This window comes from Poeciliopsis prolifica, unplaced genomic scaffold (genome assembly GCF_027474105.1).
Source record: "Poeciliopsis prolifica strain line A6 unplaced genomic scaffold, Auburn_PproV2 SCAFFOLD012, whole genome shotgun sequence".
Taxonomy (NCBI): Eukaryota; Metazoa; Chordata; class Actinopteri; order Cyprinodontiformes; family Poeciliidae; genus Poeciliopsis; species Poeciliopsis prolifica.
Genome location: NW_026562387.1, coordinates 9,377,879 through 9,404,179, shown reverse-complemented (window position 1 = coordinate 9,404,179; position 26,301 = coordinate 9,377,879). Strand labels below are relative to the sequence as shown.

The window sequence follows — 26,301 nt, the reverse complement described above, 5'->3', positions numbered from 1 at the left end:
ACCCTCTAATCTCTCGGTCTGAAAGGTGTTTCCTGAGGAGGGCACGCAGGAAGACAGGCGGGAGTGATGGATCACTCGGTGGACGCTTCACTTTGTCCTCACTCCAAGGCGGGAACAGGGTGGTGATGGGACGATAAAGTCCAGGCCTTGTTAAGCATTTATGGAAAGTCGGATCTTCCAGCTGCAGCTTTAAGTGGCGCTCCGTAGTGACTATTCTCAGTAATGTTTTGAATCTGGGCCTAAAGGAGTTTGCAGACTGGCTCGGTGCATAGAAGCAACAGATGAATGCTCCCGCGAGCCAAATTCTTGGATCACTTCACTCAGCTGTGGTTTGATGTCTGGCAAATGTTTAGTTTAATCTCCAAACTTTTTTTGGCTTGTGTTTAATTGTGCTTTTGAACTGGAAGGATGTTCAACAGAATCCAGAGATGAAAACGCCTCTTTCTCCTGACTTTTCCACTAGACACGCAGCTGTCAATATCTCCATAAATAATGCACACTGACAGTTGCATAACCTCATTAATATCCAGACTTTATGTATTGATTTACAACTACAATAAAAAAAATTAAAGAATTAATTCTAACAAGAAAAATAAATAAATAAATGTTTACATTTAAACCGTTCAATGTGAGTATTTTCGGCATTTTAATGATTTAGGACACCTCCAGGTGCTGAGCTTGGTTACACAACACTGGTACATAAAGACGAGACAGGCAAGACAGATAAGCAGGGAGGAAAAGCCGTCCGACAGCTGCCGGCCCGGTTGGGTAACACTAAAGCGGGGCCCCCTGAGAAGAGCCCTGCATGGGGTAACGTCTGCGGGGCAGTCGGGGAGGAAGACTTCAAACGCAAGGCTTGTTCAACCTCTGGCCCTCTGCAGCTCCCTCTCCCACTGTTCTGCTTGGCTCCATGGGGGACTTCTGAAGACCTGGCCAGCAGTTGTCTTTTCCACTGGTCTCTGCTAGACTTTGCGAAGTCTGGGTATCACTGCTGGCTTTCCAAAAGAAGTTCAAGCTATGGTGTGCTTTCGTGTACAAATGGGTAAACAATAAGCTCATGCTCCTCAATGAATTTGTTCGAACTGATCTGCGTCACCGAAAAGACAGGAGTAGAAGATGTGCTTCTTTGTTTTTATGATTTTCAACGAATCAAAAATGAAATGTTTAAAAGAGCATTTCTACTCAGTTCCCAGAGTCTCTGTTCTGTAGAACAATCCGTTCCTTAATGTTTAGCTTTATGGCCCGAGCCGAACATGACCTGAAATTTTGCTCTGAAGATTTGCACTTGACTCATCCCGCAGTTAAAACAAGCAACAAGACTAAGTTGGAAGACATTAAGCGAAATCTAAAAGTGGGAGAAGTAACACTGCTTACTTAAATGGGGGTCTATATGTTGGGTTTACTTCGGGCCTATAATTAAGGTTAATTGGATCAGGCTAGTTCAGGGTCAGGTTGGATTTCTTTAGGCCCAACCTAAATTCTACTGTCCCTGCAATATCATGAGTCGCTAAAGTCAGTAAGAAACTTTTCACATTGGGAGCGGAACAGTTTCACCCTGTATTTAGCTCTGTCGTTCTTCCTGTCAAACCTGAGCAGCGTCCCTGTTGACTCTGAAACTTGTGCTGTGGATTTCTGGACTCCCTCCAGAGGTTTGCAATTGTGCCGCAGTCTCTCCATTTCCTGGTGATGGATTGAACCAAACTCAAATTAGTTGTTCATAGTTTAGGATATTGTTTTAGAACTGCATCCTGCCGTAAAGGCCGCCACAATTTATCATTTTAAGTGTCAGCTGTGTTCCTTGGTCTCCATAACCACGTCTGTCATCTAATGTTCTCTAGCAACCTTCTCGAGTCTTCACAGAGTAGTTATGGGTATGGTGAGAATGGCAACCAGATGCACTGGATTTTAGTTAGGTATAATGGCATAAATGAGGCAGAATGTAAATATACTTCACAGTTTCCTGATTTTTATTAGACAAGACTTATAAACAACAACAACAATAATAATAAAAATCAACATCAACAACAACAACGAAAACGATTTATTTGTCTCCCAAAATAACAATTATGGTTAGCGAGGAGTTTCATGTTGTTCTATCACATAAAACCCCAATAAAATAAATTATGGTTCAAGGGAGTAAGTAGGTACATTAGGGCAAAGGGTATTTTTGTATGTGGTTGTAAAAATCAGGGGTGGGAATTGCACTAAAAGCAACAATGTGGCAGCCTAATTTCCCCTTACTGCAAACATCATACCCACCTTCTGCATGATTACAGCCAAAAAGACCATTATGGAATGTCAGCATCTTTAATCAAACACAGTTTTTACCAACAACTTCCTGAAGCTCTCTACCGAGGCAACGTTTCTCCTACTTTAGGGAGGTTTTGTCTTGGCAGAGGATTTGAGGGATTGTCTATGTGTTTACAGTGGTGTAAAGAAAGAGTCAAAGGTGCAGGTATGTGACCAGAACTGTGTTTTGGCAAAGCAGGTTTGGCTCTGCGAGAGCGTTTTCACTATAGTAAAATTATTTCTGCAAATGAAGATATGGAAATTTACTGCAAAAAACCAGCCAAACAAAAAACAAAAAAGAAAAGCAAACACAACAAAACAACCTAGAAGAATGTCAGCAACACATTCAACACATTAGCCATCCTGACGCAGGATGGCTAAAATATCATATCAAATCAGTCAAAAAGTGCTCCTGCCGCAGGAGATTTAAGCAGCCACAGCTGATGATCTGGGAGATGGGGGCTTCTAAGACCCGGGGGGTGACTCAGCTGAGGACGACTCTGCACGCAAAGCAGCCATAAACACTCCCAAATACACACAGATACACACAGGATCTGGTGGCAGACAACAGTCACCCTGTCATCTTCGATTGCGGGTCGCGCATGTTGGGCCAGCAACACCTCGCACAAAGTAGAGTGGGGCTCGACCCCCCTAGAGTCTCCCTGCCGCCATGTGGAGACTGCCAGAGAGTTATTTCAGCTCAAAAGAGCAAACACAGAAATCAGTCTGTCAAAAAGGCTCGCAGTGATGCCAAATGTCATTGTCTGCAGTTTATAATAAATAAATGTGATTGGGGTTTTACCTAATCAGAGTGGGTGTAATAAAAAGGAGTAGAGCCAAAATGATGTGGAGCAACTTTCAGGTTTACGTTAAACACTTCTAACAAGAGGCCATCTAAGAATAAATCTGCATCTTAATATAGGGACTGAGAACAGGAAGGCTGTTTGTCTTCTGAGCCATGCAGATTATCTATTAAATCTATTAAACGTCTCTTTATTTCTGTTCCTATCAGACGGAGGGAAGTTTGAGGGAACTTTTGAGCTTCAGGCTACTTTCCGAAGCCCGTAGGCTCACATGTGTTCAGCAGATGGCACAGAGTAAATGGCACGGATGTTATTCAGCTGTATATATATCTCTCACAGACCCTCCAAGAATGTCCACACAAGGCCAAGCATTATGGCATCTGAGGGCTGTGCCGTCTCCTGCCGGTAAGGGATTCTGTCTGTGGAGGTTTCATTTGGATAAAATGCAGATGACTTTTGTCATTAAGGTTAAGTCTCCAACAGAGACTTAAGGTTAAGTTGATTCAGCCTTTGACTGAATCACAGATTGGTAAATCTGTGATTCAGTCTGCTAGTTATTTGAAAATGTTCTTTAAATGTCTTCCAAATCTTAGGTCTGACTGACCTTCCTTTTTCAGCCCTGTCTTTTTTTTTTTTTTTCAAACTAACTTCGTCTCTCCGTTCTTCCTCATTTCTACCATAAAATCAGTTATTTTTTCATTCTCTCTCCTTTACCTGTTTGCTCTTTCTTCCTTTGTTAATTTTCATTGGTAACTGCAGTTTTGGAGGACCTCATGCCTGGGAGGAGAGTTTCACAGACAGAAAAGAAAATCTGCTTTAAATTGTCACAGTTAACACAGCTGAACTAATCCAGGATTTTTACTGTGTGACAAATATATGTAAAATATATATAAACAATTATATTGTTATTTTAAGACCATATATATGAAATGACCCAACACACAAGAAAAGATGGGTGTGAGTACATATTTCTTACAATACATCCTACAGTATATCATGCTATATTGCATCACATCTTGTGTCATTTCTCTGATATAGCAAAAAAAAAAAAAAAAAAAAAAAAACATGCAAGGTTTTAGGTCAGTTTTCTCCTAATTGCATGTTTCATTATTTCTAGGGAACTTAAGTTTGACCTATGAATCAATTGGGCAGGCACAGAAACAGCCTACATCACCCTCAATTCTACTACATCTTTGAAAAACGAACGGAGATTATACAGATGACACTCAAGAGCTATTAGTTGAAAACTTCACACACATTACATGATCCACTGAAGGCTGGAGCATTTCTCAGGTCTTCTCAGGTAGATTTAAAAAAAAAAAAAAAATATATATATATATATATATATATATATATATATATATATATATATATATATATATATATATATATATACACAATACAAATATCTACTTTGTGCTCTAATAGGATCTTATGATACATGTGTATATATATATATATATATATCCACCATGATTTGTCTGTTGATTGAGTTTTACTTTTTTGTCTACCATTTGCTTCCTTTGTTGGGTAAAATTTCTGAAGGAGAAATTAGTAAAAAACAAACAAACAAACAAAAAAGATATCTGAGTAAGTAAATTACCCTCTAAAAGGAGTAGAGAACTATTTATCAATAGTACGTTAAAATATAAAAATTCAGGCTTGTTTGCTCAGAAACGATAGCACATTGAATGTGTATAATAAAAAGATAATCATTGCATACAGTTGAATTAAAAGCTAAAAACAGGAACACTTAGAGAAACTGAATATAATTATATGATTCATGAAGAAATAATGATTCGGGTTCTGCTTTCTGAAACCAACAAATGACTAATGTGTTTCTTTTTACGTGTTTGGAAACTCATTCATACGTGCGTATTTTACAGAGAGAGATGAACAGAGGATTTCCTTTGGCAACAGATCTCTATCAGTGACTCCCATCAACGTGACGTAAATCTCCACGGAAGCGCAGATAAGCTGCAGGAACCCCCCCGGACACGTCCGGATTGACTCTGACTGAACTGTCACAGGTTAGCGTGTGTGCAGCTCCCGCAGGCTCCAGGAAAGGTATAATCAGATGTTTGATCAGTTGTTAGTGAAGCGATCCTCTGGTCTATCGCATCAAATTTACAGCATCTACCTGCAGAGATCCATTTGCAAACCGAGCGTGGCTGAGAGAGTGGGCGACAAGAGTCGCACGTGTTCCAGAAAACACATGGAAATCTGACAGGCTGTGGATTTTAAGTGTCACATAAACAAAACATTTCATGATGTGCAAGCCATAAATATCAAAATAGGAAATGAAAGGCTTGCAATTTGTCACTATGTGCAGGACTCTATATATGCAGACATCTAAATGTAAGATTTGTTTGAAGTAAAGAAATTATATATATATATATATAATTTTTTTTAAGTCCACCAAAATATTCATATTACAATACACACTTCTTTTTTCTGATGTATTAACAAAATCTATTTCATTGGGGGTTTATGTGGCAGACCAACACACAGTACATGGATTGTTTCCACATAGTTTCCAAATAAAAATCTTGTATGTGTGATATATTTATATGAAGTCAACCTGAGTCAGGATAGAAAAACAATCCTTGGCCATGTGTACCAGCCTGAGAAATCTAATTGAAATATTTTAATTTATATTTTGATTATTTTTTGCAAAACAACTCAAATTCAGTCAGACTTAACAGAGACTGTCAGTAAATAAATAATAAAAAATACTTTGGACTATTTTAACACATAGATAGATGTTCAATAGGAATTGATCTAAAACATTTAATTTAATTTAAATGCAAGTCCAGTTATGTCTCAGGTGTTTTGCAGCAGTTAATAAGTATTTCTTTCAGGAGTGCTTTGTATCTGGTTTCATCCATTTTGACATCAACTCCAACCAGCTGCCCTTTCCCCACAGAAGCAATATACACAGCATGATGCTGCCATCACCACATGAAATATCGGGAATCACCCCACACAGACCACAGTACATGTTTTCTTCTAAGATTTCTTTGGCACGAGTTTGTTTTATCACTCAGTAATTTGAAAGAAGGGGGAATTCACGCTGCACCTGATCCAAGTCTTGGAACTGAACCAGGACAGCTCTACCGACGACTACAGTGTCTGTAATTGAATTCCCAGAGTGTAGCTTGGACAGAAATTCTCAACACTTTTCAAATGTTTATTTTATTATTTAAAATGTCAAATACCCCGTCCTTTTTCTTTCTGCACCACTTTGTGTTCGGCTGTACCCATTGAAACAAATTTGTAATGTATGAGAAAATGTAGAAAAGCTCAAAGCTCAATCATTATTTTTGCAACATACTGTATTTCCAATATCTCTGGAGCGTTCAACGGTGGACCCGACAAAAAGAGCGACGCCTTGAGGTCTGTTCGTATGGCAGGATTTCAAGGGCTGCTGACGTTGACCCCTTATTGTTAGATGCTCCCTTTGTGGTCGAACTCGCCACTGTACTGAGCGAAGGAAAAGAAAGGCCTCCTCTAACAGTCGGTCATGCCCCAGTGCTCCTGGCAACAACAGGTCCCAAGGACGCAGACCTGCCTGCCCTATATTGGCTCGGCTCTCCATTAGCGTTGGCGACACCAGCCCCCTGTCAGCTGTCCCATTCGGGGCCGGGCCGGCCCTTTATTAAAGCTTTGATGGCCGTTGAACAAAGGGGCGTCCTATGTTTAGATGATAGAATGTAAGCAACTGGTTTTCTGCTTGGGCAACGCAAGACAAAGAGCCTCCTTCTGAATACAGCGGAGTACGTAAGTGAGAATGAGTGAGAAAACTGGAGAGGGAGGAAGGAAAGAAAAAAAAAAGAGGAGGAATTTGCCCTAAACTTGGGAAGAAATAACAGATTTCTGCGTGAGGATTACTTTGATGGCATGGAAAAACTTCACAGGTCACCATGATGCTTTGAGAGTAATGGTTAAAGTCCCAGAACCCAAAGAGTAAACATTACTGTGGTGTGTTAAGCTGGAAAATCAAAACTGAACTGATATGTATATGACGTATTCATATGCATATCAACTAAACTTTCTGTACTATTTTACATTGACTAATGGCTTATATTTATAAACCACAAAGAGTTTTTTAAATGAATTACAAAGCATCTTTAGCTAAATGTGTAGCAATTCAAATTTAATAGTGTATATTAAAATGTTCAGTGATTGTCCTAATTTTGCCATTTTTTTCTTTTTCTTTTACATTAAAAATACTACGTAAAATTGATACAAAAAAAGAAGAAAAAAAGAACTACCGAACTGTATAAAAATAGAGAAAAAACAAGGCAACAGGTTGTTCAACATTGGCAAAATGACAGTCATATCTCTAGAATACAATAATGAAAACAGTCCAATAACTGTGTTTTTGTCCTTTTTCTTTCTTTTCAGCCCAAAACTATTTCAAAGCCATGAAAATGAGAAACAACAAGAGTCTGAAATTATATATGTAGATGTTTACAAAAACTGTTATATAAAAAAAAAAAAAGAAAACTGCAGTTACTAGGTAGAATCTCTTTCTTGGTCCATACAAACTGAATGGAGCAAAGCATGTCTTTTTTTAATATCCACTCCCAATAATTTTTGTGGTTGTATTAAATATGCAAGGAGCCCGACGGTCAGCTTGTGTGTTTGTCTTACACACATACCTGGTCATGGCTGGCTTGTAGGGTGCTCCCGGTGCCGTGGAAAGTCATTTGCACTGGGGACAGGGTCAGATAGGTCACAAAATCCTTCCCACTCTGCGCATCGCTGTACTGCACCTGAAAAAGTAACAAATAATTTCAGCAGCGAGTAAATAAATAAAAACATAACATTCCCTCAAAAAGAAGCTGTTTTTGAGATTGTGTTTCATATAAAAGACCAACACAATATAGAACATAAATGGAAAAATGGAAATGCATTTAAAAATGGTTTACAAATATTGTAAAATCTTAACCAAATTGTATATATTTCTATTACAAAACCTGTGATTTATTACTAAACCAATTAACTGCATGACAAATTCTAAAGAGCTCAAGGGTAATTTTGTTTCCATTTGAGACATCATAATTCATCTTATTCATGGTTTCTATTTTGTTTTTTTATTTCCATTTTATTCATTATTTTTAATTGGGGTTTTATTTTGGATTTTTAAAACATCTTTCAATTGTAGTGTTAAATATTCTTTGCAAAATGTAATTTTATTGCTCTTTGAGAGGGTGAACTTGCATTATTATGCCATTTGTAGTGCATTACTTGAAAATGGTTTAAAAATAACAATATAATCGCTTATTGCAATAATCATTGGGACAGTTAATGGTCCAACAAAATTTGCTACAATAACAGGCCTATGTAATATTCTAATGCTATTACATCAAACACTTTTCTGTCATCTTTCTTTCACTTCACAATAGAGCACAACTTCATGAGGGGGTGGTTAAAAAAATATTTGGAATAAAAATAAGGACTGAAATTGGTCGTTGCAAAGGCACTGCAATGCTCAACGCTTTTATGCTCAATTACCCAACAACACACAGGAATGGCAACAGAGAGGAACAAGTGAAAGTGCATCTGTGTGTGATTGAGAGGGGGCATCCGAGGTAGAGATCGCATCGTGAGTGACCCCTCCGAATTGAGAGGTTAACTCCGCAAGCATTCCTAAATGCTGTGCAATCAGGACTGTTATGACATGCTGCTCCTCTGGGACAGGCTGCTCCTGAGATGGAAGAGCTTTTAGTTAACACTGGCTGCTTAGCCTGCCCTACTTCTCACTGGCTCTATCCCAGGGTTCGCCTGTGGACTTGCACGAGTTTATATGTGTTTGCCTGGCCTACTTCTGCCCAGGACAGCTGCAGGCATCTTAATAAATAGAACACATAACTATAAGACCTGAAAGAAGAACTAATACCAAGAGACGGAGGCGCTGAAGGACAGAGAGGTTTTCTGTTAAAGTTTGTGGAACATTTGTGTTAATGCACAGATTCGGACTGATTTTGTTTAAGTTGAGTGACAGAGAAACACAAACTAGTCAGTCAATTAGTGGAAATAAAAGGTTTTCAGGAGAATATAAATCTAAAAATGGATGGTGTGCAACATAAACTCTGCGGTTATTCTTTACCAGATTTGACATCCAGTGACTCTAAATGTTTCGCACATTCTTCTTTGCCAAACAGCAAGGATTGGATGCAGACCTTATGTAATTATCAAACAAAACTTACTAATTAAATTTAGGCCTGAACTTTGACTGGGCCATTTTAACACATGCATATGTACTAATCGATGCCATTCCTGTACTGTTTTACATGTATTTTAACATCATGCTGTCCTGCTGAAAGCTAAACCTTCATGTCTTCCAGTGTATTTTCTTCCAGGACTGCCCTGGAAAAACTGCATAAGATTACAAGAATACAGTCATAATATTAAGAGGATAAATAATTAATTTTATGAGAACACAAGAAATAAAACCATTTATAAGGAGGAATTTTGGAAAAGTTATACCTTCACATCATTGTCACATCATTACCAGTAGGAGGACTTTTAAAACATTCTGCAAACAGCTATTTCAAATAAATATCTACATGAAATGAGCTAGTTATGTTGGATCCTGATGACTAAGTTAGTGTCGAAATAAAATCACAGTTTTTTGTTATCTTAACATGTTTATTCAGGTAAAATTGTGACCACACTCTCAAAGTTAAAAAAGAAAAAATCTCATAGCCTCGCCAATATGCAAATTTTTTCTACTTATTGTGTGGCCATTTATGTTGGTCTGTTACTTAAAAATCCCAATAAAGAACAATGAAAGTTTGTGGTTATAATGTGATGAAATGTGAAAAAGAAGTATTACTTTCATAAGGCACTGTACTCTGGACTTTTTACAGTGCACAGGAAACTTCTGCCTCATTGGGAAAATATAATTTTGCACAAAATTATGACGCAAAATCATATTTCACATACTTTAAAGGATCCAATGAAACAACAAGCTTGTGGAAAAACAGATATCAGCTTTTGAATTCAAGCATAATGAATGTCCTGGCTCCCAATCCGCATATTTATGTTGGCAGAAACGTTTTCAAGTCTTTTAATCACAGAAAGTCATAAAACAAGCCTCTGTATGCAGACGTGTGCTTATTTTTCTTTGAGTGCCCTAAATCTCCTCACCGGATCAAAGTTTTATCTTATCAAGGCCATTATTTGATGGCTATACATGCTGAGCTTGTGTGCATGCACAAGTACGCACACACAGCGGCTGTATACGATCTGTGACTGAAAGCTTCCAGAGTGGGGTGTGTGCGCGCGCGTTTTTTCTCTCCGGATGAGTTACGATCAGGCAGCCAGACACATGGAAGTCTGGCTGCCTGATCGTAATTCACACTCAAGCACAGAGAGATATGAACATGTTTCCATGAAAACACGAACAACCGTGCAATGCTACATACAGCGCATACATAGAGCACATGCTGGCATGCGTGCGTGCGTGCGTGCACACCTGCTGGTGAGCCAGGCTCCCAGTGATAAACTGTGGAACGCTATCTGTTATGAGTATGACTGATGAATGTAGTAAAGTGAGCTATGGAAAAAAAAAAAAAAAAAAAAGCCTTTCCAGACGGGTAATCTCCAATAAATTCTCCAGACTTTAGCATAAACGAGAAAGGGGCAAAGGTGGGAGGGAGAAATAAAAAAGAAAAACAAAAGATGACAAGAAAAAGATGACAATACAACAATTTGGTAACAAACGATTTATGCTGGAATTTTAGGAGATGCTGTACTTGAATGAGTTGGGTGAAAAAGCATGGAGTGGTTTTTTTATATGTGACAAGTTCTTTGGATAGGAGACTGTGATACATGATGTAATCATGATGAACAGTTGGCACTTTGCTCCAATTATCTGTTGCAAACTCAAAACTTTAGCTGAAATAAGTTGAGCTTCTCTAAAAGGCTTTTAATTTTAAGTTAAATCTTGTGCATTAAAATTTGGACAAAAAAAATCCCTTTTATACAACAATATAAAACAAAATGAGATTTCTTGTTCCTTAAGTAATAAAATGTAAAATAATACATTCATTCTTATAGTTTAAATTTTCCATTTGTGTCTTTTCTAGGAGATTCCTCTTCATTTTACTTTGCATGTATGTATTCTAAGAAGACATTCTGTCAAAATGTTCCGGTAAAGTTTCAAAACAATCAGTATTGAATTCTCCACCAAAAGACAAGAACATAATTCTTCAATTAATCCTATTTTGTTTATCCTTGCTAAAAATAGTGGTGGGAGGATAATGTCGGGGAGTAGTTCTGGTCAATTTAGAAAAAATTATAGAATTAAAATTCACCTCTTTTCCCTCAATGAAGATTTAAACTCATCTCTAGCACACTGGTCAAACTAAACAGGTTTGGGAACAAAGATTCAGGCAAACTTTATGCTTGTAGAACAGATAAAATGTTTATCTTTCATTCCCAGCCATACATCACATTTTAGAGTGAATTAGTCAATTAGTAAATATTGACTACTTCACTTACATGTTTTGCCTTGTAATTATTTTTCTACATCTTCTGAATTCCACCGCAAAGAGCATTGAACACTACAGTTTACATGCAGATGAATCTTGCATCGAAATTTTTATATATTTTTTTTTTCCTAACAAGCTATGATTTCTCCCTTCCTCTTGATTTCTGATAAAAACAGAATGATAAACATGATGAGGTCAAGAAATGAGTGAAAACTGGCAGGCCACCAACAATCACCCGTGGGTCCTACTAACCTGGTGACTTTTTAATTTTATTTATTTATTTGACAAAACAGTCAATATGTCTGACCGCTTTGAGGATTTACCACTAACTCTTAACTGAAGGCAGGAAACAAAGTTGACTGACCCTTCAGTGTCTACAGGATCATTTCATTTGTAATGATTTGGCGGAAACTGAAATAACGAGCGTCTTAAAAACAAGCAGCCCATTCTCAAATGCCAGCCGGCCTGTTTTGAGTGCATCTGTGAGCGGATGCATTCTAAACAGGCCGGACTAATCATCCCTGGTCCCATCACAAAACACAGCCTCTAATCCACTTCCTTTGGAGACAAAGAAGCAGGAGAGTTATGCAAGGCCTGCAATTGATCGGCGGCACTAATGTGGAGCGACCTCTGACATTTGGCTTCTAAAGCTGGATGGCTCATCTTCCAATGGCCCTCTTCATTCAAGCAAATGTAAACATGCACGAACCAAAAAAAACAAACAAAAAAATCCCACAATCACTGTTTATGAAGCTTGGCAAAATCTATGTTACATAAACAATTATGTAGGTCAAAACCCAAAATTTAAAATCAGAAATGAAATGTTGGGGAGCAGCGAGAGAAGCCCACACAGATCCCAAGGATGAAGTTTCACAATGCTGTAAGAGTATCTTCTAAAACAAACACTGAACTGGAGGCCTGTTGCATTATTTGCTTGCTTAAATACGAGGATTTCACAACAATGTGCAGCTAGGAGGAAATAACATTGACTTCATAGTTGTCAAGCCTGTACTGAGAGAATCTGGTAAAAATCAATTAGGCTCCAAAATAAGCCACTTTGTTGGAGTCAAGAGGTTTTGAGTGGACTGTTGATATTCTCTGGACTTCCAGGAATAGCAGGATGTGGAGGCCAAACAAAGGTGCTCCTCCTGAAACGCACTCACCATTAAAGTCTTTACAAAAATGAGATCATCGGTTCAAAATAAACTCGGCTACATTCTCATGACATCTTGTTGCGAATGTTCGCATTTCGAAAGAGATTTATTTCAGCTTTAATTGCAAGCGCAAGCTGCACAGGTTTAACAAATTACTTTTGGGAAACTGTTTTCACAGGAACATTGAGGAGTGTGCATGGTCCCATAAAATACCACCCCCCTTTCAATAAAGTATCATATTTGGAACATCCATGAAGATTTAGACAAAGACAACAGCACAAATTTGAGTTTTTATGTTTCCCCCTCTCAAAAAGTAGTCATGGGAGTTCTTAGAAACTTGTCTTGTGACAAGAGCTCATAGAGTACAGCATGACTTAAAGCTAGAGGAAAAATGCAGGCCTAGAGTTTTTCTGAGAAACATGCGTGAGGATAATAAAATGTATTGTTTCAGATTCCAAACAAAGTGCCAGGGTGAACACACCCTCCATCTCTACGTGCAGAGCCTGCAGTGGCACACAACTGCCAATGCTGCCAAATGTCGGGAATTCAATGAAATATGACCAATACTATCAAAATACACGAGAACAAAGGCGAGGAAAAGTGATTATGCTGCATATTCAAATTAGCAAAAATGCAGCGCTGGCACTTGAGGGTATTTGATTTAAAGGTTCGCAAATGGGCTTGATTGCGGCGCAAAAACATCACTGCCGAGTTTTGCTAAACGCACGCAGACGCAGGCATGCGCGTCAACACGCACACGGAGGGCCACCATGTGAGCAGAGACTGTGCGCCGAGCCAGAAGAGCAATAGCAGTCTGATTTATACCACAGACAAAACTTGTTTTCGAAGATTGCTCTTCACACAAATATGCCGCAGACTGCAGCTGGAAGCCATCACCGGGGCCGCAGAAATAAAGCGTGGTGGGATTAGCCACCCCAAAATGTATTTTCTAAAGCAAATCCCAGAGTAAACAGAGAGCGGAGGAATGAAATGATGACAAGGAGATTGGAAACAAACTGTTGGTCTTTGAACGCTTGCAGCAGCTCATGCATTTGATCTCGATAAGAGAGACGAGAGAGTGAGGAGTGGAGATCAGGGAGGGAGAAAATAAGGTGGAAAAAAGAAAAAAGGGTGTGTTTTGTGTAAGCTCAGAAACTGCCAGGCAGTGTACTAGGTGTAGTCGACGCCGCTTGATGTGGTTTTTCTACACGGCCAAAGGAGGAAGCGGGGAGAGGGAAGAACAAACAGTGTGAAAGTGTGAGAAATCCTGGGAACTGGAGTGAATGGATATCAACACCCGCCACCCGGCAAGGATAGTGTTTTCATTAACATGGGATTTCCAACATCAAGTTCTGATTTCAGTACAGCGAAGAGTACATCCCTGCTTTGTCTTTAAATCCGTCTCCAACGTTAACATTTCACCACAACCTCATTAAAAGAATCTCAGCTGATTAGCATCTTGGATTTGTTGCTTTGGATAGAGAGATTAAAAAACAGAGAAGAGGATTTATCTCTTTAAACACGATGTGGAATGTTCAATATAGAAGGTTGATCTATTCCCTCTAACTCTAGAGAACATTGAGGGGTTTCTTTTCCACCCTCAGTCTTCAAAGATTCTGTGCCACCGAATTTTTGATATTACCTCAGTTTTTAGAGTAAAGATCTAATGCCCAATGTCGATAATAAAACCCGACAGGCTGGTCAAAATGAAACAATAAACAAAGCGGTTCTGTCATATTTTCCACGGCAGTGTAGGAACAGCATCAGGAGTAGCGTAACCTCTGAGTGGGGCTACAAAGGTGTCATATCTGCTCTTGCTGCCAGTTACCAGGGAATATGGCTTATGGAAAAGGGCGCATGCTGTTCACTCATTTAGTTATAAATGTAACAGAGCCAGTTTATTTTACAACGTATAGAAAAAGCATGCAACTAGATGTAATTCACAGCATCTGTTGAAACCAAATTTTTACTCTATATAAAGAGAAACTTTTCTTTCTTATGTTCCGACCTTAAATCATGTTCAACTTATTTTTTTCTTTTTCAAAGCAGTTAGAATGACTAAAATAATGTTTCTTGCTAAAGGCCAGAATAATGAGCTATAATTTTTATTTTATATTCTTATGCTAAGTTTAGTATGCTTTAAATTATTTGGGAAAGAACAGGTGATGACATCATGCCTACGTAAGCCTCTGATTCACAACATCTGAGTTAAAACGAGGCACATCTGGGCGGGTATTTTAACGCAACACCTCAAACACACTGCTTCCTTCTGTGGCAATAATGGGTAAAATCCAAAGAAATCAGGCAAGAAAGCAGGTCGGGAATTGTGGACCTTAACTTCTTGACAAGTGTGGCTAACTCCTAACATAATTTCCACAAGCATGATGATACCATCAAAAACTCTTTGGCTATATACAACCAAGACACAAAAGAATGTGTTTTTAGAGTGAAATGTGCATTATTAACCCCAGAAATGTGAAGCATTAGTCGCTTAAGGAACATAATTATTATTGGAGAGAGGCAATCACCAACCCAAATTTGAAAATCCAGTTTAGTTACACCAGTTCTGTCAGGAAAGGCAAGGAAAAAGCCGTTACTTCACAAGCAACATAAACAATATAAATTACAGTGTTTGTTTGGGATGATCATGTTATATTTAGAGTAAAAAAGTAGTAAACTTGAAGGGCTGTTTGAGTACACTGTGTCGATTGGGAAGAAGATGGATAGCAGCATAATTCTTTTCACAGAAATAGATATCCCTGTGACAACAAAAACAACACGCAGAAAAATCTACTCAACATTTCAAGAACGTAGTGTCAATGGGATACAGATATTTTATGATTCATGACAGGTAAATTTACAGCAACAAAATGGCCATATAGCAAAACCTGAAAAAAAAAAAAAAAGGAACTACAGAAAACTAGGAGATTTTTTTGTCCTGAGTGTCTTTGACTTTCGGCTTTTTTTTTTCTTTTTTGTCTCTGTCCTACTTTCACACTCTCACATATCCACTGTGCCAACAACACAGCGACCAAATTATTAGGACAAACAAAAACTCTGGAATAGGTGCCAACATCTACGCCCCAAGCTACCACCAGAAAAATGCTGTTGCTTAGCTAATCCGAGTTTCTCCCCTGTGGCTGTTTTCCAATTAGATCAAAAAAAGGCTTAGCAGGTAGACTTGAGCTTTTGTCTCCTGAGAACGCCCTCAGTGCTGGCCAAGTTTCCTTAATTCATTGTATCGTAGTCACTGTAATCTGCACACTTGGATAACATAATGACGTTACAAGATTTCTAATCCAACAATGACAGCATTATCAAATTTCAAAAAAAAAAAAAAAAAATAATTGATTGGACCGTGTAAATAGAAAGGCACTTTAACACAGAGAATCAAGTGATGGGATTTTGGCTAAATATTAAAAGTCAGTGATGACCAGCGACATATAAAGTTTAAGTTTGCTCAACACAGCTTTGTAAGCAAGCAGAGGTTTTCATTACAAACCCAGAAGATATGAAACATCCTCTCAAAGGAACACACATTGTCAGCATGTCTCAATTACAGCCTGAATTCTTTGCTTAAGAAACACGAGGGGATCAGCGCGTAAACTGATGCTTGTTTGTGTTTTTACTCCCAGAAATGCCTGCAAGCATTTACAAGCAAAAGCACACAACTATGTAATATGTTACAGTAAATATGTTTAGGAAACTACAAGAATGCCAACTTTACAGGCAAACTTTGCCCGGCTCATCCGTTTCCACTAAACAGTACCTGCTGTGTGAATGTGTGTGTGTGCGATTGGCCAGGCAGCAGAGCTCTCTCAGGTTACATCCACACAGGAAGGCTAAGAGCAATAACAAAGGCCTTTCAAAGGAACCCTCAGCAGGTTAAGATAAAATGTTTTAGCTTAAACTGATAAAAAGCATCTGCGGCTTAAATGAGCAGGCGCTGGTATCAGCGCGCAGGTATGTACAGATTGAAACAGACAACGGATTCTCCGCCCCGAGTGGAAAACACAGACACACACAGACCTGGGAGAGGGGTGGTGAATATGTCTGGTTTGGTACTGACAAACTCACCTGTGAAGCTGATGTGAAGCTGAATTATAATCAGTCAAGGTCTGCTAATGAAAACTGATTGTGCTTTCAGTCTATTACAAGATATTCTAAACACACTGGCACTTCAACAACAGACATAAAATACTGCAAATAATAACATAAAATGTTATATTATACTTTATAGAAATATAAAATATAACTTAATAATTATGTTTAAATTTAAAATTAAATCAGGCTAGCATTTTTCTGATGGCACGTCTGCTAAATCATAGAATTACATTTATCTTGTTAACTATTTTTTCGTTGAGTTTTTTTTTTTAAAGTTAACACAATCCAAAAGTCACGGTTAGGTATGACAAAGAATGCACTGTTGCAATTATTTGAGATGCACCAATCAATTTGCCAGAGAGGAATCAGCCAGTGTCACCTTGAACGGTTCTGGTCAGGGATTGACAGATTAAAAAGCTTATAATCAGATTTTTTAATCTCACTTTCACTTTCCCTTTCCCAAGCAGAATTGGCGATCTATAAACACATCAACTAACAGCTCTGATGCGCTTGCTAACTTAAAAACAAATCAGATATGGATCTAGAAAACCTTTTGATGCATAAAGGTAATAATACTGTCAGACCTTCATTTTCTAGCACTTCTATCAAAAAATCTGCAGCGTTTTACTTCTCTTTCAAGATTACATGTCTTAACGAAACAGAAATATAATCAGTCAAGATCTGAATTGGTAGTTCTGACTTCAAAGAAACACAAATCTGCATTACAGATGAAAAGCCCATTGGTGCATTTCTAAATAACATATTATTTTACTTTAAAAACAGCTGAGCCAACAAAAGCATGGGGTGCTTTTATTCTTGTTAAACTTTGTAAACGCTGACTCTTGTATTTATGACGTGCAGTTTTCATTTCTCATGCAAAGTTAGACATTTTGTTTTATTTTAGCGGTCTCCTTTGTGGTCTGTACTTGGATAAAATGGCTGCTTAGCTCAAACAAGGACTGGAGTTTACCACAGTTTAACTAGTATCTTGAAGTACTTGTGACTTTTGTATACTTATCCTCCCAGCGACATGTAAACTTCAGGGAGAGAAATTCAGAGAAATTTAAAGACGCCTTGGTGTCACCTCTCTGAATCCTACCTGGAAATCCTGGATGTGAGCCAGGTAATCCAGCTGCTGTGCCGGCTGCACAGAAACACTGCAGGCCAGGTTCTTCCCCTTTACAGGCAGCGACCCATCTGCTGGAGGTGACTGGCCGTTAAGCAGCAGCTCTCTGGCCATGGTAGCAGTGGGGCTGGGTGAGGAGGACGAGCCGCTGTAATATGGAGAATGTCCTGGGGGCAGAGGGGCAGAGCAGGACCCCGCGTCTTTGGATGCAACGTAATTGATGGACCCTCCGGTGGTGCTGCTGCTGCTGCCAGTGACTGGTATGCTGCCACTCTGCTTCCTGCTGGCTTCCATCTCCTGGTAGACGTCGGGGCTGAGGTGGAGCAGACCTTTCTGGGCTGGAGGAATGAAATTGAAAAATAACAATTGTAAAAAACAACTGCATGGAGAGACAAAAGAGGTAAAAATAAAATGCCTACCAACAAGTAATTGGTAAAAGAAAGGAACAATACTGTTCACAAAGATAAAACACTTCAGACTTTTTCCCCTCAAAAATTCCTTTGCAACAGCTTTAAAAACCAGGCTATCTGATGAGATATTGCTCATTCACATGATTGCATTGTTTGTCTATATTTTATATGACCGCATAAAAGAAATAAAAAAAACACATGCTGGCTTCAAGATAGCGTAGGACATCTGAGACAAGACAATATAAAAAGAGGAGAAAGAAAGAAATGTGTCAACAATGAAAATAAAAATTTTATATTTGAAGAAAGTCCACTTATTACCTTGTAAATAAAACCCCACTTTTGTGTCTGCCATCCTCATTGAGTTGACTCATTTCACCAACCAAGTGTTTTCCAATCCTTCCCAGAGCAAATACATACTTATTACCACTCAGATTTTGATCGCTGACTGATTTATTTAGAGAATCATTAATTTATTCTGTCTCCAATCCTAAGTGAGTAAGGAAACTGGACTTCTACTTAGGATCGTCCTGTTGTACATGACCAAGAATCAACACCAACATACAGTGTGCAGTGAAACACAAGTCAAAGTGAATGCAACACCTCACTGCTTTGCTTCTATTTGACTTTACAAAGACAATATAAATATTTCTTGATTTGCTGTTGTACAGAATTACTCAATATGATGGCAAACTTGGTTCTTGTAACTTTTATTGTTACGAATGTTTTGAAATCATGTCTAAACAGATTCCGCAGTCACTCAGTCGTAAACAAACCCACAGCTACTCAGCAAGCGCTGGGAAAAATGTTTGCATCTAGAAAAACATCTAACAACATGGGTAGAAGCTAAATATAGATCTTTCAAGTCACACTTTGCGATCAATAATGCTAAAAAAAAATAATGTTCTTATGTCCATATTTTGTGCATAATAAATATGAGAGCAATAGGCTTTGAATCCAAAAGTAAAAAATCTAGAGACCAAAAAGTTGACCTATTTTGATTTGCAAAATTTAAAAAGAAAAGATGACACAAAAGGTAGGACAAAAATAGCCTTTTACTGCGTCAACCAAAAAGAGAATGTCATAACATAAATGAATAATAACTTTTAAATAACTGGAATTAGAAATAAAGTCCATGGATACCTCCATCAGAAAAAGTCGGCTGTATTTTGAGATAAAATTATTTGCACTTATCACCAAAAAGTAATTTTGTTGAACTTCATTTTTTTTAGGGTAATCAGAGTAAGAGGGGCCCAACATTTAGATTCTTATTTCTATCACAGTTCATATTCTGGTATTACATCAGCAAGTCTAAGCTCCATTAATGTATCTTTAGACTTTTCCATCAGGTTGACTGTTAAAGTCTCTCTCTCTCACTCTCAAACACAAACAGAGACAGAAACGGAGCGTCCACCGATATCAACAGAGCGTCAGTGACTTCATCCCTGATGAGAAACAGCAGTATCAGCTGTCCCACTTTCAACACTCCGTCAATACCAAAATCGCAACAAAACCTTGATGAATTCTTCTTAAGAAACATTTAGAGCCATTCAGATCCAGGAAATTCAAGCCCTTTACTGTCTGTAAAGTTTTCCATTAAATAGGCTACAGCTCTGCCACAACTCACTGAACTAAAGGAGTTTTCTTTAACCAGTTTGGAAACTATTTTATGTTGGTTAGTGATAACACTGTCAAGAGATAGTCCTGAAAGACTGAAGGAGGACACAACCCAGAGTTTAATGCTTCCACCAAAGCTGTGAGCTTGAAAACAAACATGTGAGGCATGTCAAAGGCAGAAGACAGCAGACAAGCATGATGTTGAGTTTGTGAGGTAGTTATGATAAAAGAGGATGTGAGGATGAGTGGATGCTAAAACCCCGCAAGGAGCCCATCCAAGGTCAGCAGAGACAGGAAGAGCAGCTGTCTTTGTGTCTGCGTGTCTGTCTGAGGGCTTGTTTCTGCGTGTGCGCGGACGCGTGTGTGTGGAGTAACAGCTGGGAGAAAGTGCTGGAGCGAGCGCCATGACTGACAGGCCACTTCCTGTTTCAGTTAACATTTACCATCCACTGCACAACGGCTGAGATTTGCACACTTGTAGTAAACTCATGTCTAAGGTTTCTGGGAACTCACTGACAGCGATTCCCACTCCGAGCACAAAGAGAGGCTGGCTCTCGTTCCGAAAAAGAGAAGAAAACGAAATCCAAGGCTTATTACTCATGCTACAACAAACTGCCCCATCGCCAACCGTAACACAACTTTAAGGATATTTCTCCCTCCCTTCCCAGGTCATGTTCATGGCTAGAATTTAAATTCAAGCTAAAGTTGCAGATGAACGTAGCAGAATAAAATAACAGAAGTTATCCAGCATGACATCAGAATACTGACGGAGGAGTGTGCATGTGACTGAGTACTCGAAGCTGATGTCAGATGGTTAGCGTGAGAAGCAAGACAGAGAAACACAGCCAGAGCAAGCGAATAAGCAAGAGTGACGGAGTTTATTTTTGCGTGATGTTGAGACAGCGGTTGTGAAATTGTGTACACGAAGCAAGAGCGAGTTAGGGAAAGTGGGGTTGGAGGGAGGCGGGAGGGTTGAACAAGCCAAGGCTGAGAAGAGGAGAGGGGGATAAAAGAGCAAGAGAGAGAGACAGAGAGAGAGGGAGAGAGCTGTGTTGTTCCTGAGGGGGTCCCACCCAGACTCAGTGTCCGGTGGGCCAGGGGAGTGCTGGAGGGAAGCCAGAGCTGAGCATGAGACTGATCGAAAACAGATAGGGCCGGAGCCCGCCGCTATAAATCACCAGAGTGGAGCAAGACCTTTACATAGTTCACGCATCCACACAACGCACACAAACACACATACGGGCGGCAGGAAATGAATTGTGGCAACTCAAGTGAAAAGCCCTGCTGCAGCACCCATGGGAATAAAAGGGAGAAAAATCACTCTTCTTACTTCGTTTTCTTCTGCTTTCTTTTTACGCTCCCTTCCTGTCTCTAAGCCACCCTGTTTGCTGGAGCTGCGTCTTCCACGGATCACACGGGGGCAAAGGACAGACACAGTCTGGAATAAAGGTTGTGAGTGGCCGCGATGTGTGTGAGAGAAAGTACTAAAGATACATTAAATGAGCCGCTCATGACACATTCACTGTTTTTTCCCCAATAAATTAGAGGTGAGGAGTTGTGGATGTACTCCATAAATCTTGCGGTTGTAGAAGAAAGCTGGTGTCTCTCACGGTGAGACACTGTGGTGGTGGTATCATGCTGCGGGGATGCTGTTGTTTTGGTTGGAGTTTCTTTCTTTTCCTCCATGACAACAAACAGACACTGAGGTGGAATTGGGTATATTTTGCAGCCCTAGTAGAGTAACAAAAGGTGTTCCTACAAATGACTGAATTTACACCATGTTTCAGCTTTTTCATAGTACAGAAAATAAAAAAGCAATAAATTGAAATTATAACTTGTGATGGCTAAATCTGAAAAGAATAGGGTGTCGCAGGGCAAAGTATATTTGCAGAAGTCCTTTATTTATTATGTCACCAATAATTTCAAACTGCTACATTAAAAAGAACAAAATATCAAAAGTCAGGATTTCTATATATATATTAATTGTTATTGTATTTTTTGCAAATATTGAAAAAAATATATAAGATTAAAGAAAATCAGAATATATCAATGCTAATCCCCATTACATGAAGTTTTATTGAGGGTTCCTTTCAATGAGTATAGTGTTACAATGGTTTATTGCCTTTCTGCTGCTAAGTTTGTGATTTGCTAGTTTCACTGTGATCACTTTTTCAAAGTTAATCAGCCCTAAAATTGTATTATTAGCCCAGTTTGTTCTGCAAAATTTTCTAATGAGTACTATTGTTTATGCCTGGGAAAACCAAATCAATGACGACAGCAGAGATATTTCACCATGTTTCCACTGCAATAATGAACAAGAAATAGACCGGAGGGGGAAAAAAATTGTCTAACAACTAAACTATTGTTGTCAGGGATGATTAAGTCAGAAAATAAGAGGGCAAATGAAAATGATTCACACAGACATGACTCCCAGATTCACATTTCCAAGCATAACTACTTGTAGAGGGCCCAGCCGTTTTCACTAATTGCTGATATGGAGCACAAAACTCTGTGCTAACACAGTGCCAAGGAGATAAGAAATCAGTAATGACTTCAGAGAAGCAATTATGGCTGAAGTTTTTAAACCATTTGAAGCTCAACATTTTAGTGTGAGCAAGATTATCCACAAAACACTGTTTAAGACAGTTTGCAGGCAACACAGGAAGATCTGCTCAATGACCTGAAGAGAGCTGAGAACATAGTCCTAAAGGTTACCAGAGTAACACATTACATAGTCATTGATTACAATCCTGCAGAGTGCAGGATGACTGCATTGTACTGAGGGCAGCATCATGAGATTATGTGGAGCAACTTCCTTCCTTCAGTAAGAGCACTGAAGACAAGTTGTGGCGCGGCTGTTCAGCATGACAATGACCCGAAACGCACAGCAAGGGTCCCCAATACGTGGTTCTGTAAGAAACATTTCAAGGTCCAGAAGTGGCCGAGTCAGTCTCCAGATCTGAACCCAGCTGAAAGTCTTTGGAGGAAAGCTCATTTTTAGAGGAATGAAAACATGGAACTCACTTCCTTCAACTGTTATAAATGTAACAAATGCTACAGCATTTAAAAGAGCCCTCGCTAAAATATTTTATTACAGTGTTATAATAGTGAAAATATGGTATGTTTCCAATATGACTTCATTATTTTATTACATAATAGTGCATTCATAAATTCATATGTCATGTTTTCTAATATTATGTCAGGTGTAATTTAACATCAGTTCTTATGTTGTATCTCAATTATATGAGATGTTCAACAGAAGATGAACATCATCTCGTGAAGATGTTCTTATGCTGAACGTCCTCAACACAAGATGAAGAACGTCTTCTGTTCAACATAAGATGAACATCCTATCCTTCCCACCACACATTGAACATAAAATGAAGAACATCCCCTTGAGGTGGAGATATTTTTCATCTTATAAAGATGCTCTAATGATAAACATCTTCATCATAAGACGAAGATAATTCTTCCCTTTCCTCCCCATGTTGAACATAAGGTGAGGAACATCCCACATTGAACACAGAATGTTCAACATAAGCTATTCAAGAAAATCTTGATGACATGAAGATGTTCTTCACTAAGAGGGGTTAGCTGCAGATTGAGAGTGCAGGTGCAGGTCAAATGCAAGTTCAATTCGTACATCAATTCAGTTTCTTTGATATGTTTGCGTGTGGGAGGCAGGGGGGTTTAGGTACTTGTGTGTGTGTGTGTGTGTGAGGTGGTATTAGAGTGAGTTTGTGTATGGCCTTTGAACTTTTTTTCTAGTGCTTAAATGCCTTTGTAATGCATGGGCCCAAAATGAACCATAAGACAATCATTGTACCCTTGAAAATATAAATGAAAACAAAGTATCACTTTTTCTAATGAAGGGGTCAATTGAGGAAAAGTCATAAAATTTCAAGCTGGAAAAAGTTTAGTTTAGGGTATTTTTATCACAGGTAAACATGGTAATGGGTCACCTTTGACCCGCAAGTCAACACAAGGGTTAAAAATATACAATGTGGTTTTCTGGATTTTATTAGACTGTCTTTCATATTTGAGATGTACCTATGAAAATTACAAACCTCTCCATTCTTTGTAAGAGTGAATACTTGAGAAATTGGTGGCGTATCAAACACTTATTTCCCACTTCTGCACAATGTGCACTTTGCTTCTATCATGGTTATGTTACTGTTATCAATAAAGCATATTTAAATTTGTTCATTGAAATGCACATATTAATCCCATTTTTGGCATTTGGGTGCAAAAGCTGTAAAGTCCTCTTCCCAGCCAAGTCTTTTACAACACTTTTTTAACCACAAAGTGTTCAGCCAATCAGCTCGGAAGAAGAAATCAGAAACATCTTCCATTCACCAACTGCAGGCACACACAGAAAACCGAGACCAGCTGTATTTGTTTGAATGAGTTGTAAATGGTGTTTATGCAAAAACATTATCCAGACATTAGCATCGTGTGAGTGTTGTGCGGATCGGGCGTTTTTAAGAGCTGATTAGCAGATAGTTAAGCCTCATGCACGGCGCGTGAGATAAACCAAGAATGGCAGCGGACCAGAAGCGCACTCAATGCCAACACCAGAAACGATCTCCAAATAAGGAAGACATTTCCCCAGGGCCTCTACTCTGGAGGTATTGGGAAACTCCTGCATCCTGAGTTGCCATAGAAACCACAAACACTGAAACACTTCATCCGAGAGCATAATCATCAATCTCTAAACATGAAGATGATGCCTCTTTCACAAGATTGGACTAAATTAAGGCATGAGGGTGGTATGGGAGAGGTTCATGTTCTCATCCAAATTCCGTATTTCAAGTCTAAAAAAATACAATCAATGTGCAGAATTGTTTTTAAGAGCCTGTAAGATACAAACAATTCTATTCTCAAAGGTAAAATTGGTACTATGTCAAAGGACAGCAGAAAGCTTACATTTGACCAAAATGTTTTCAATCTCTAAGCCTTTTTCACTCGTCCCCAGAATAGCTTCTGTCTGAGCTCCTGGCATTAACTTTGCTGTCATCAGAGTAAACATGCCATGACCTTTTATCAGTTGGGGACGTCACAAACCATCAGGCTCAGTGCATCACAGGCTTATTTAGGACTGTGGATAATGTAGGACACTGACTATTTTTGTATAAAGTGTTTCACCTTCAACATTTCTGACATTCTCCGCTAGACAATGGCTGGCTTGGACTTAAAAACAACAACAAAAACACAAAATAGAAAACCAATCAATAAATTACAGGTTTTAAGTGATATTTTCTTAATAACATACAGATGAGGTGGAAAACAGCCGTTCCTGCCAAACAGCATCCAATAATGTTTGTCTCATATTGCATCTGTGTTAATTTATCAACTGCAAACTAATGTTTTAGCTCCATTTAATGGGAAAAAAGCTTAAGTTATGAAGATAATAGCTCACTTAAATTTAGCATGCCTCAAATGTAGATACATTCCAATTTGTAAATATTGCATAAAGTACTTTGCTTATTGAAGCAAATCAAAAACATACAGTTTGATGCTGATGGCCCCTGTTCTATTAATCAGAGGAAGTTAATCTGGTGCTTAGGTTACAAGCTTGTTTTATTGACATTAAATCAGTATGTCTATGGGAATGGTTTGTTTTTATTATTTTAAAAACATACAGGGGCACAGACTTTTAATTTAAGAACAAGATTATTATCACCGCTGGCTGTTGTGTTGCTCTCCCACAGATCTGAGCTCATCCAAAATAAAGTCCTGCTTGTTTACAAAGATGCTCTGTTTCTGTGATCAGATAAAATGCCCTTTTTTTTCTCTGACCACTGAGGCAAGTTCAAGGTGATCGAACCTTTTTATTGGCAATGCTGCATCCTAAAGTAGCTATTTTAATATCCTCTGTAATCCCAAATCAATTATTTGCTTTGAATGTGCAGGCTCACTGAAACTTGTGGTCCAGAACTGGAGGCAGAGTTTTCAGTATTATTGATCAAATGTTACAGTTGTTTTTACTCAGTGACCATATGTACTTATAACTTCAATATGCCTTAATTTTCTTTAGTACATGTTTAACTTCTATCAACCGTCTTATCCGGTTTTTATCACCACTTATAAACGAATTATAAAAGTTTTAACGTTTTTGCATCTGGTTTTACTGCCTGTGTCATGTAGAGCTTCAGGTATGTTGTTGCTTGAGAGGTGCTTTATGAGAAACAGTTGAGCTGATTCTCAGAGTAAGCCTCAATGCCTTGAGGGATAAAAATGTGTATTTTGGTCCTGATGACGACTAATAGAATTCAGTCAGGAATTTTTATAAAATGT

The 26,301-nt window shown here is 38.6% G+C and overlaps 1 protein-coding gene across 2 annotated transcripts in view; it reads right to left on the bottom strand.

Moving 5' to 3' along the window:
* Positions 1-26,301, bottom strand: part of stau2 (staufen double-stranded RNA binding protein 2) — an 88,537-nt gene that overhangs the window by 19,213 nt on the left and 43,023 nt on the right. For both annotated transcript variants that reach the window (XM_055037258.1, XM_055037259.1), the window contains exons 12-13: positions 17,954-18,318; positions 7,757-7,870 (exon numbers count right to left, since the gene is read on the bottom strand). In XM_055037258.1, the coding sequence (XP_054893233.1) occupies positions 7,757-7,870; positions 17,954-18,318 (479 nt within the window). The remainder of the gene's footprint in view (positions 1-7,756; positions 7,871-17,953; positions 18,319-26,301) is intronic.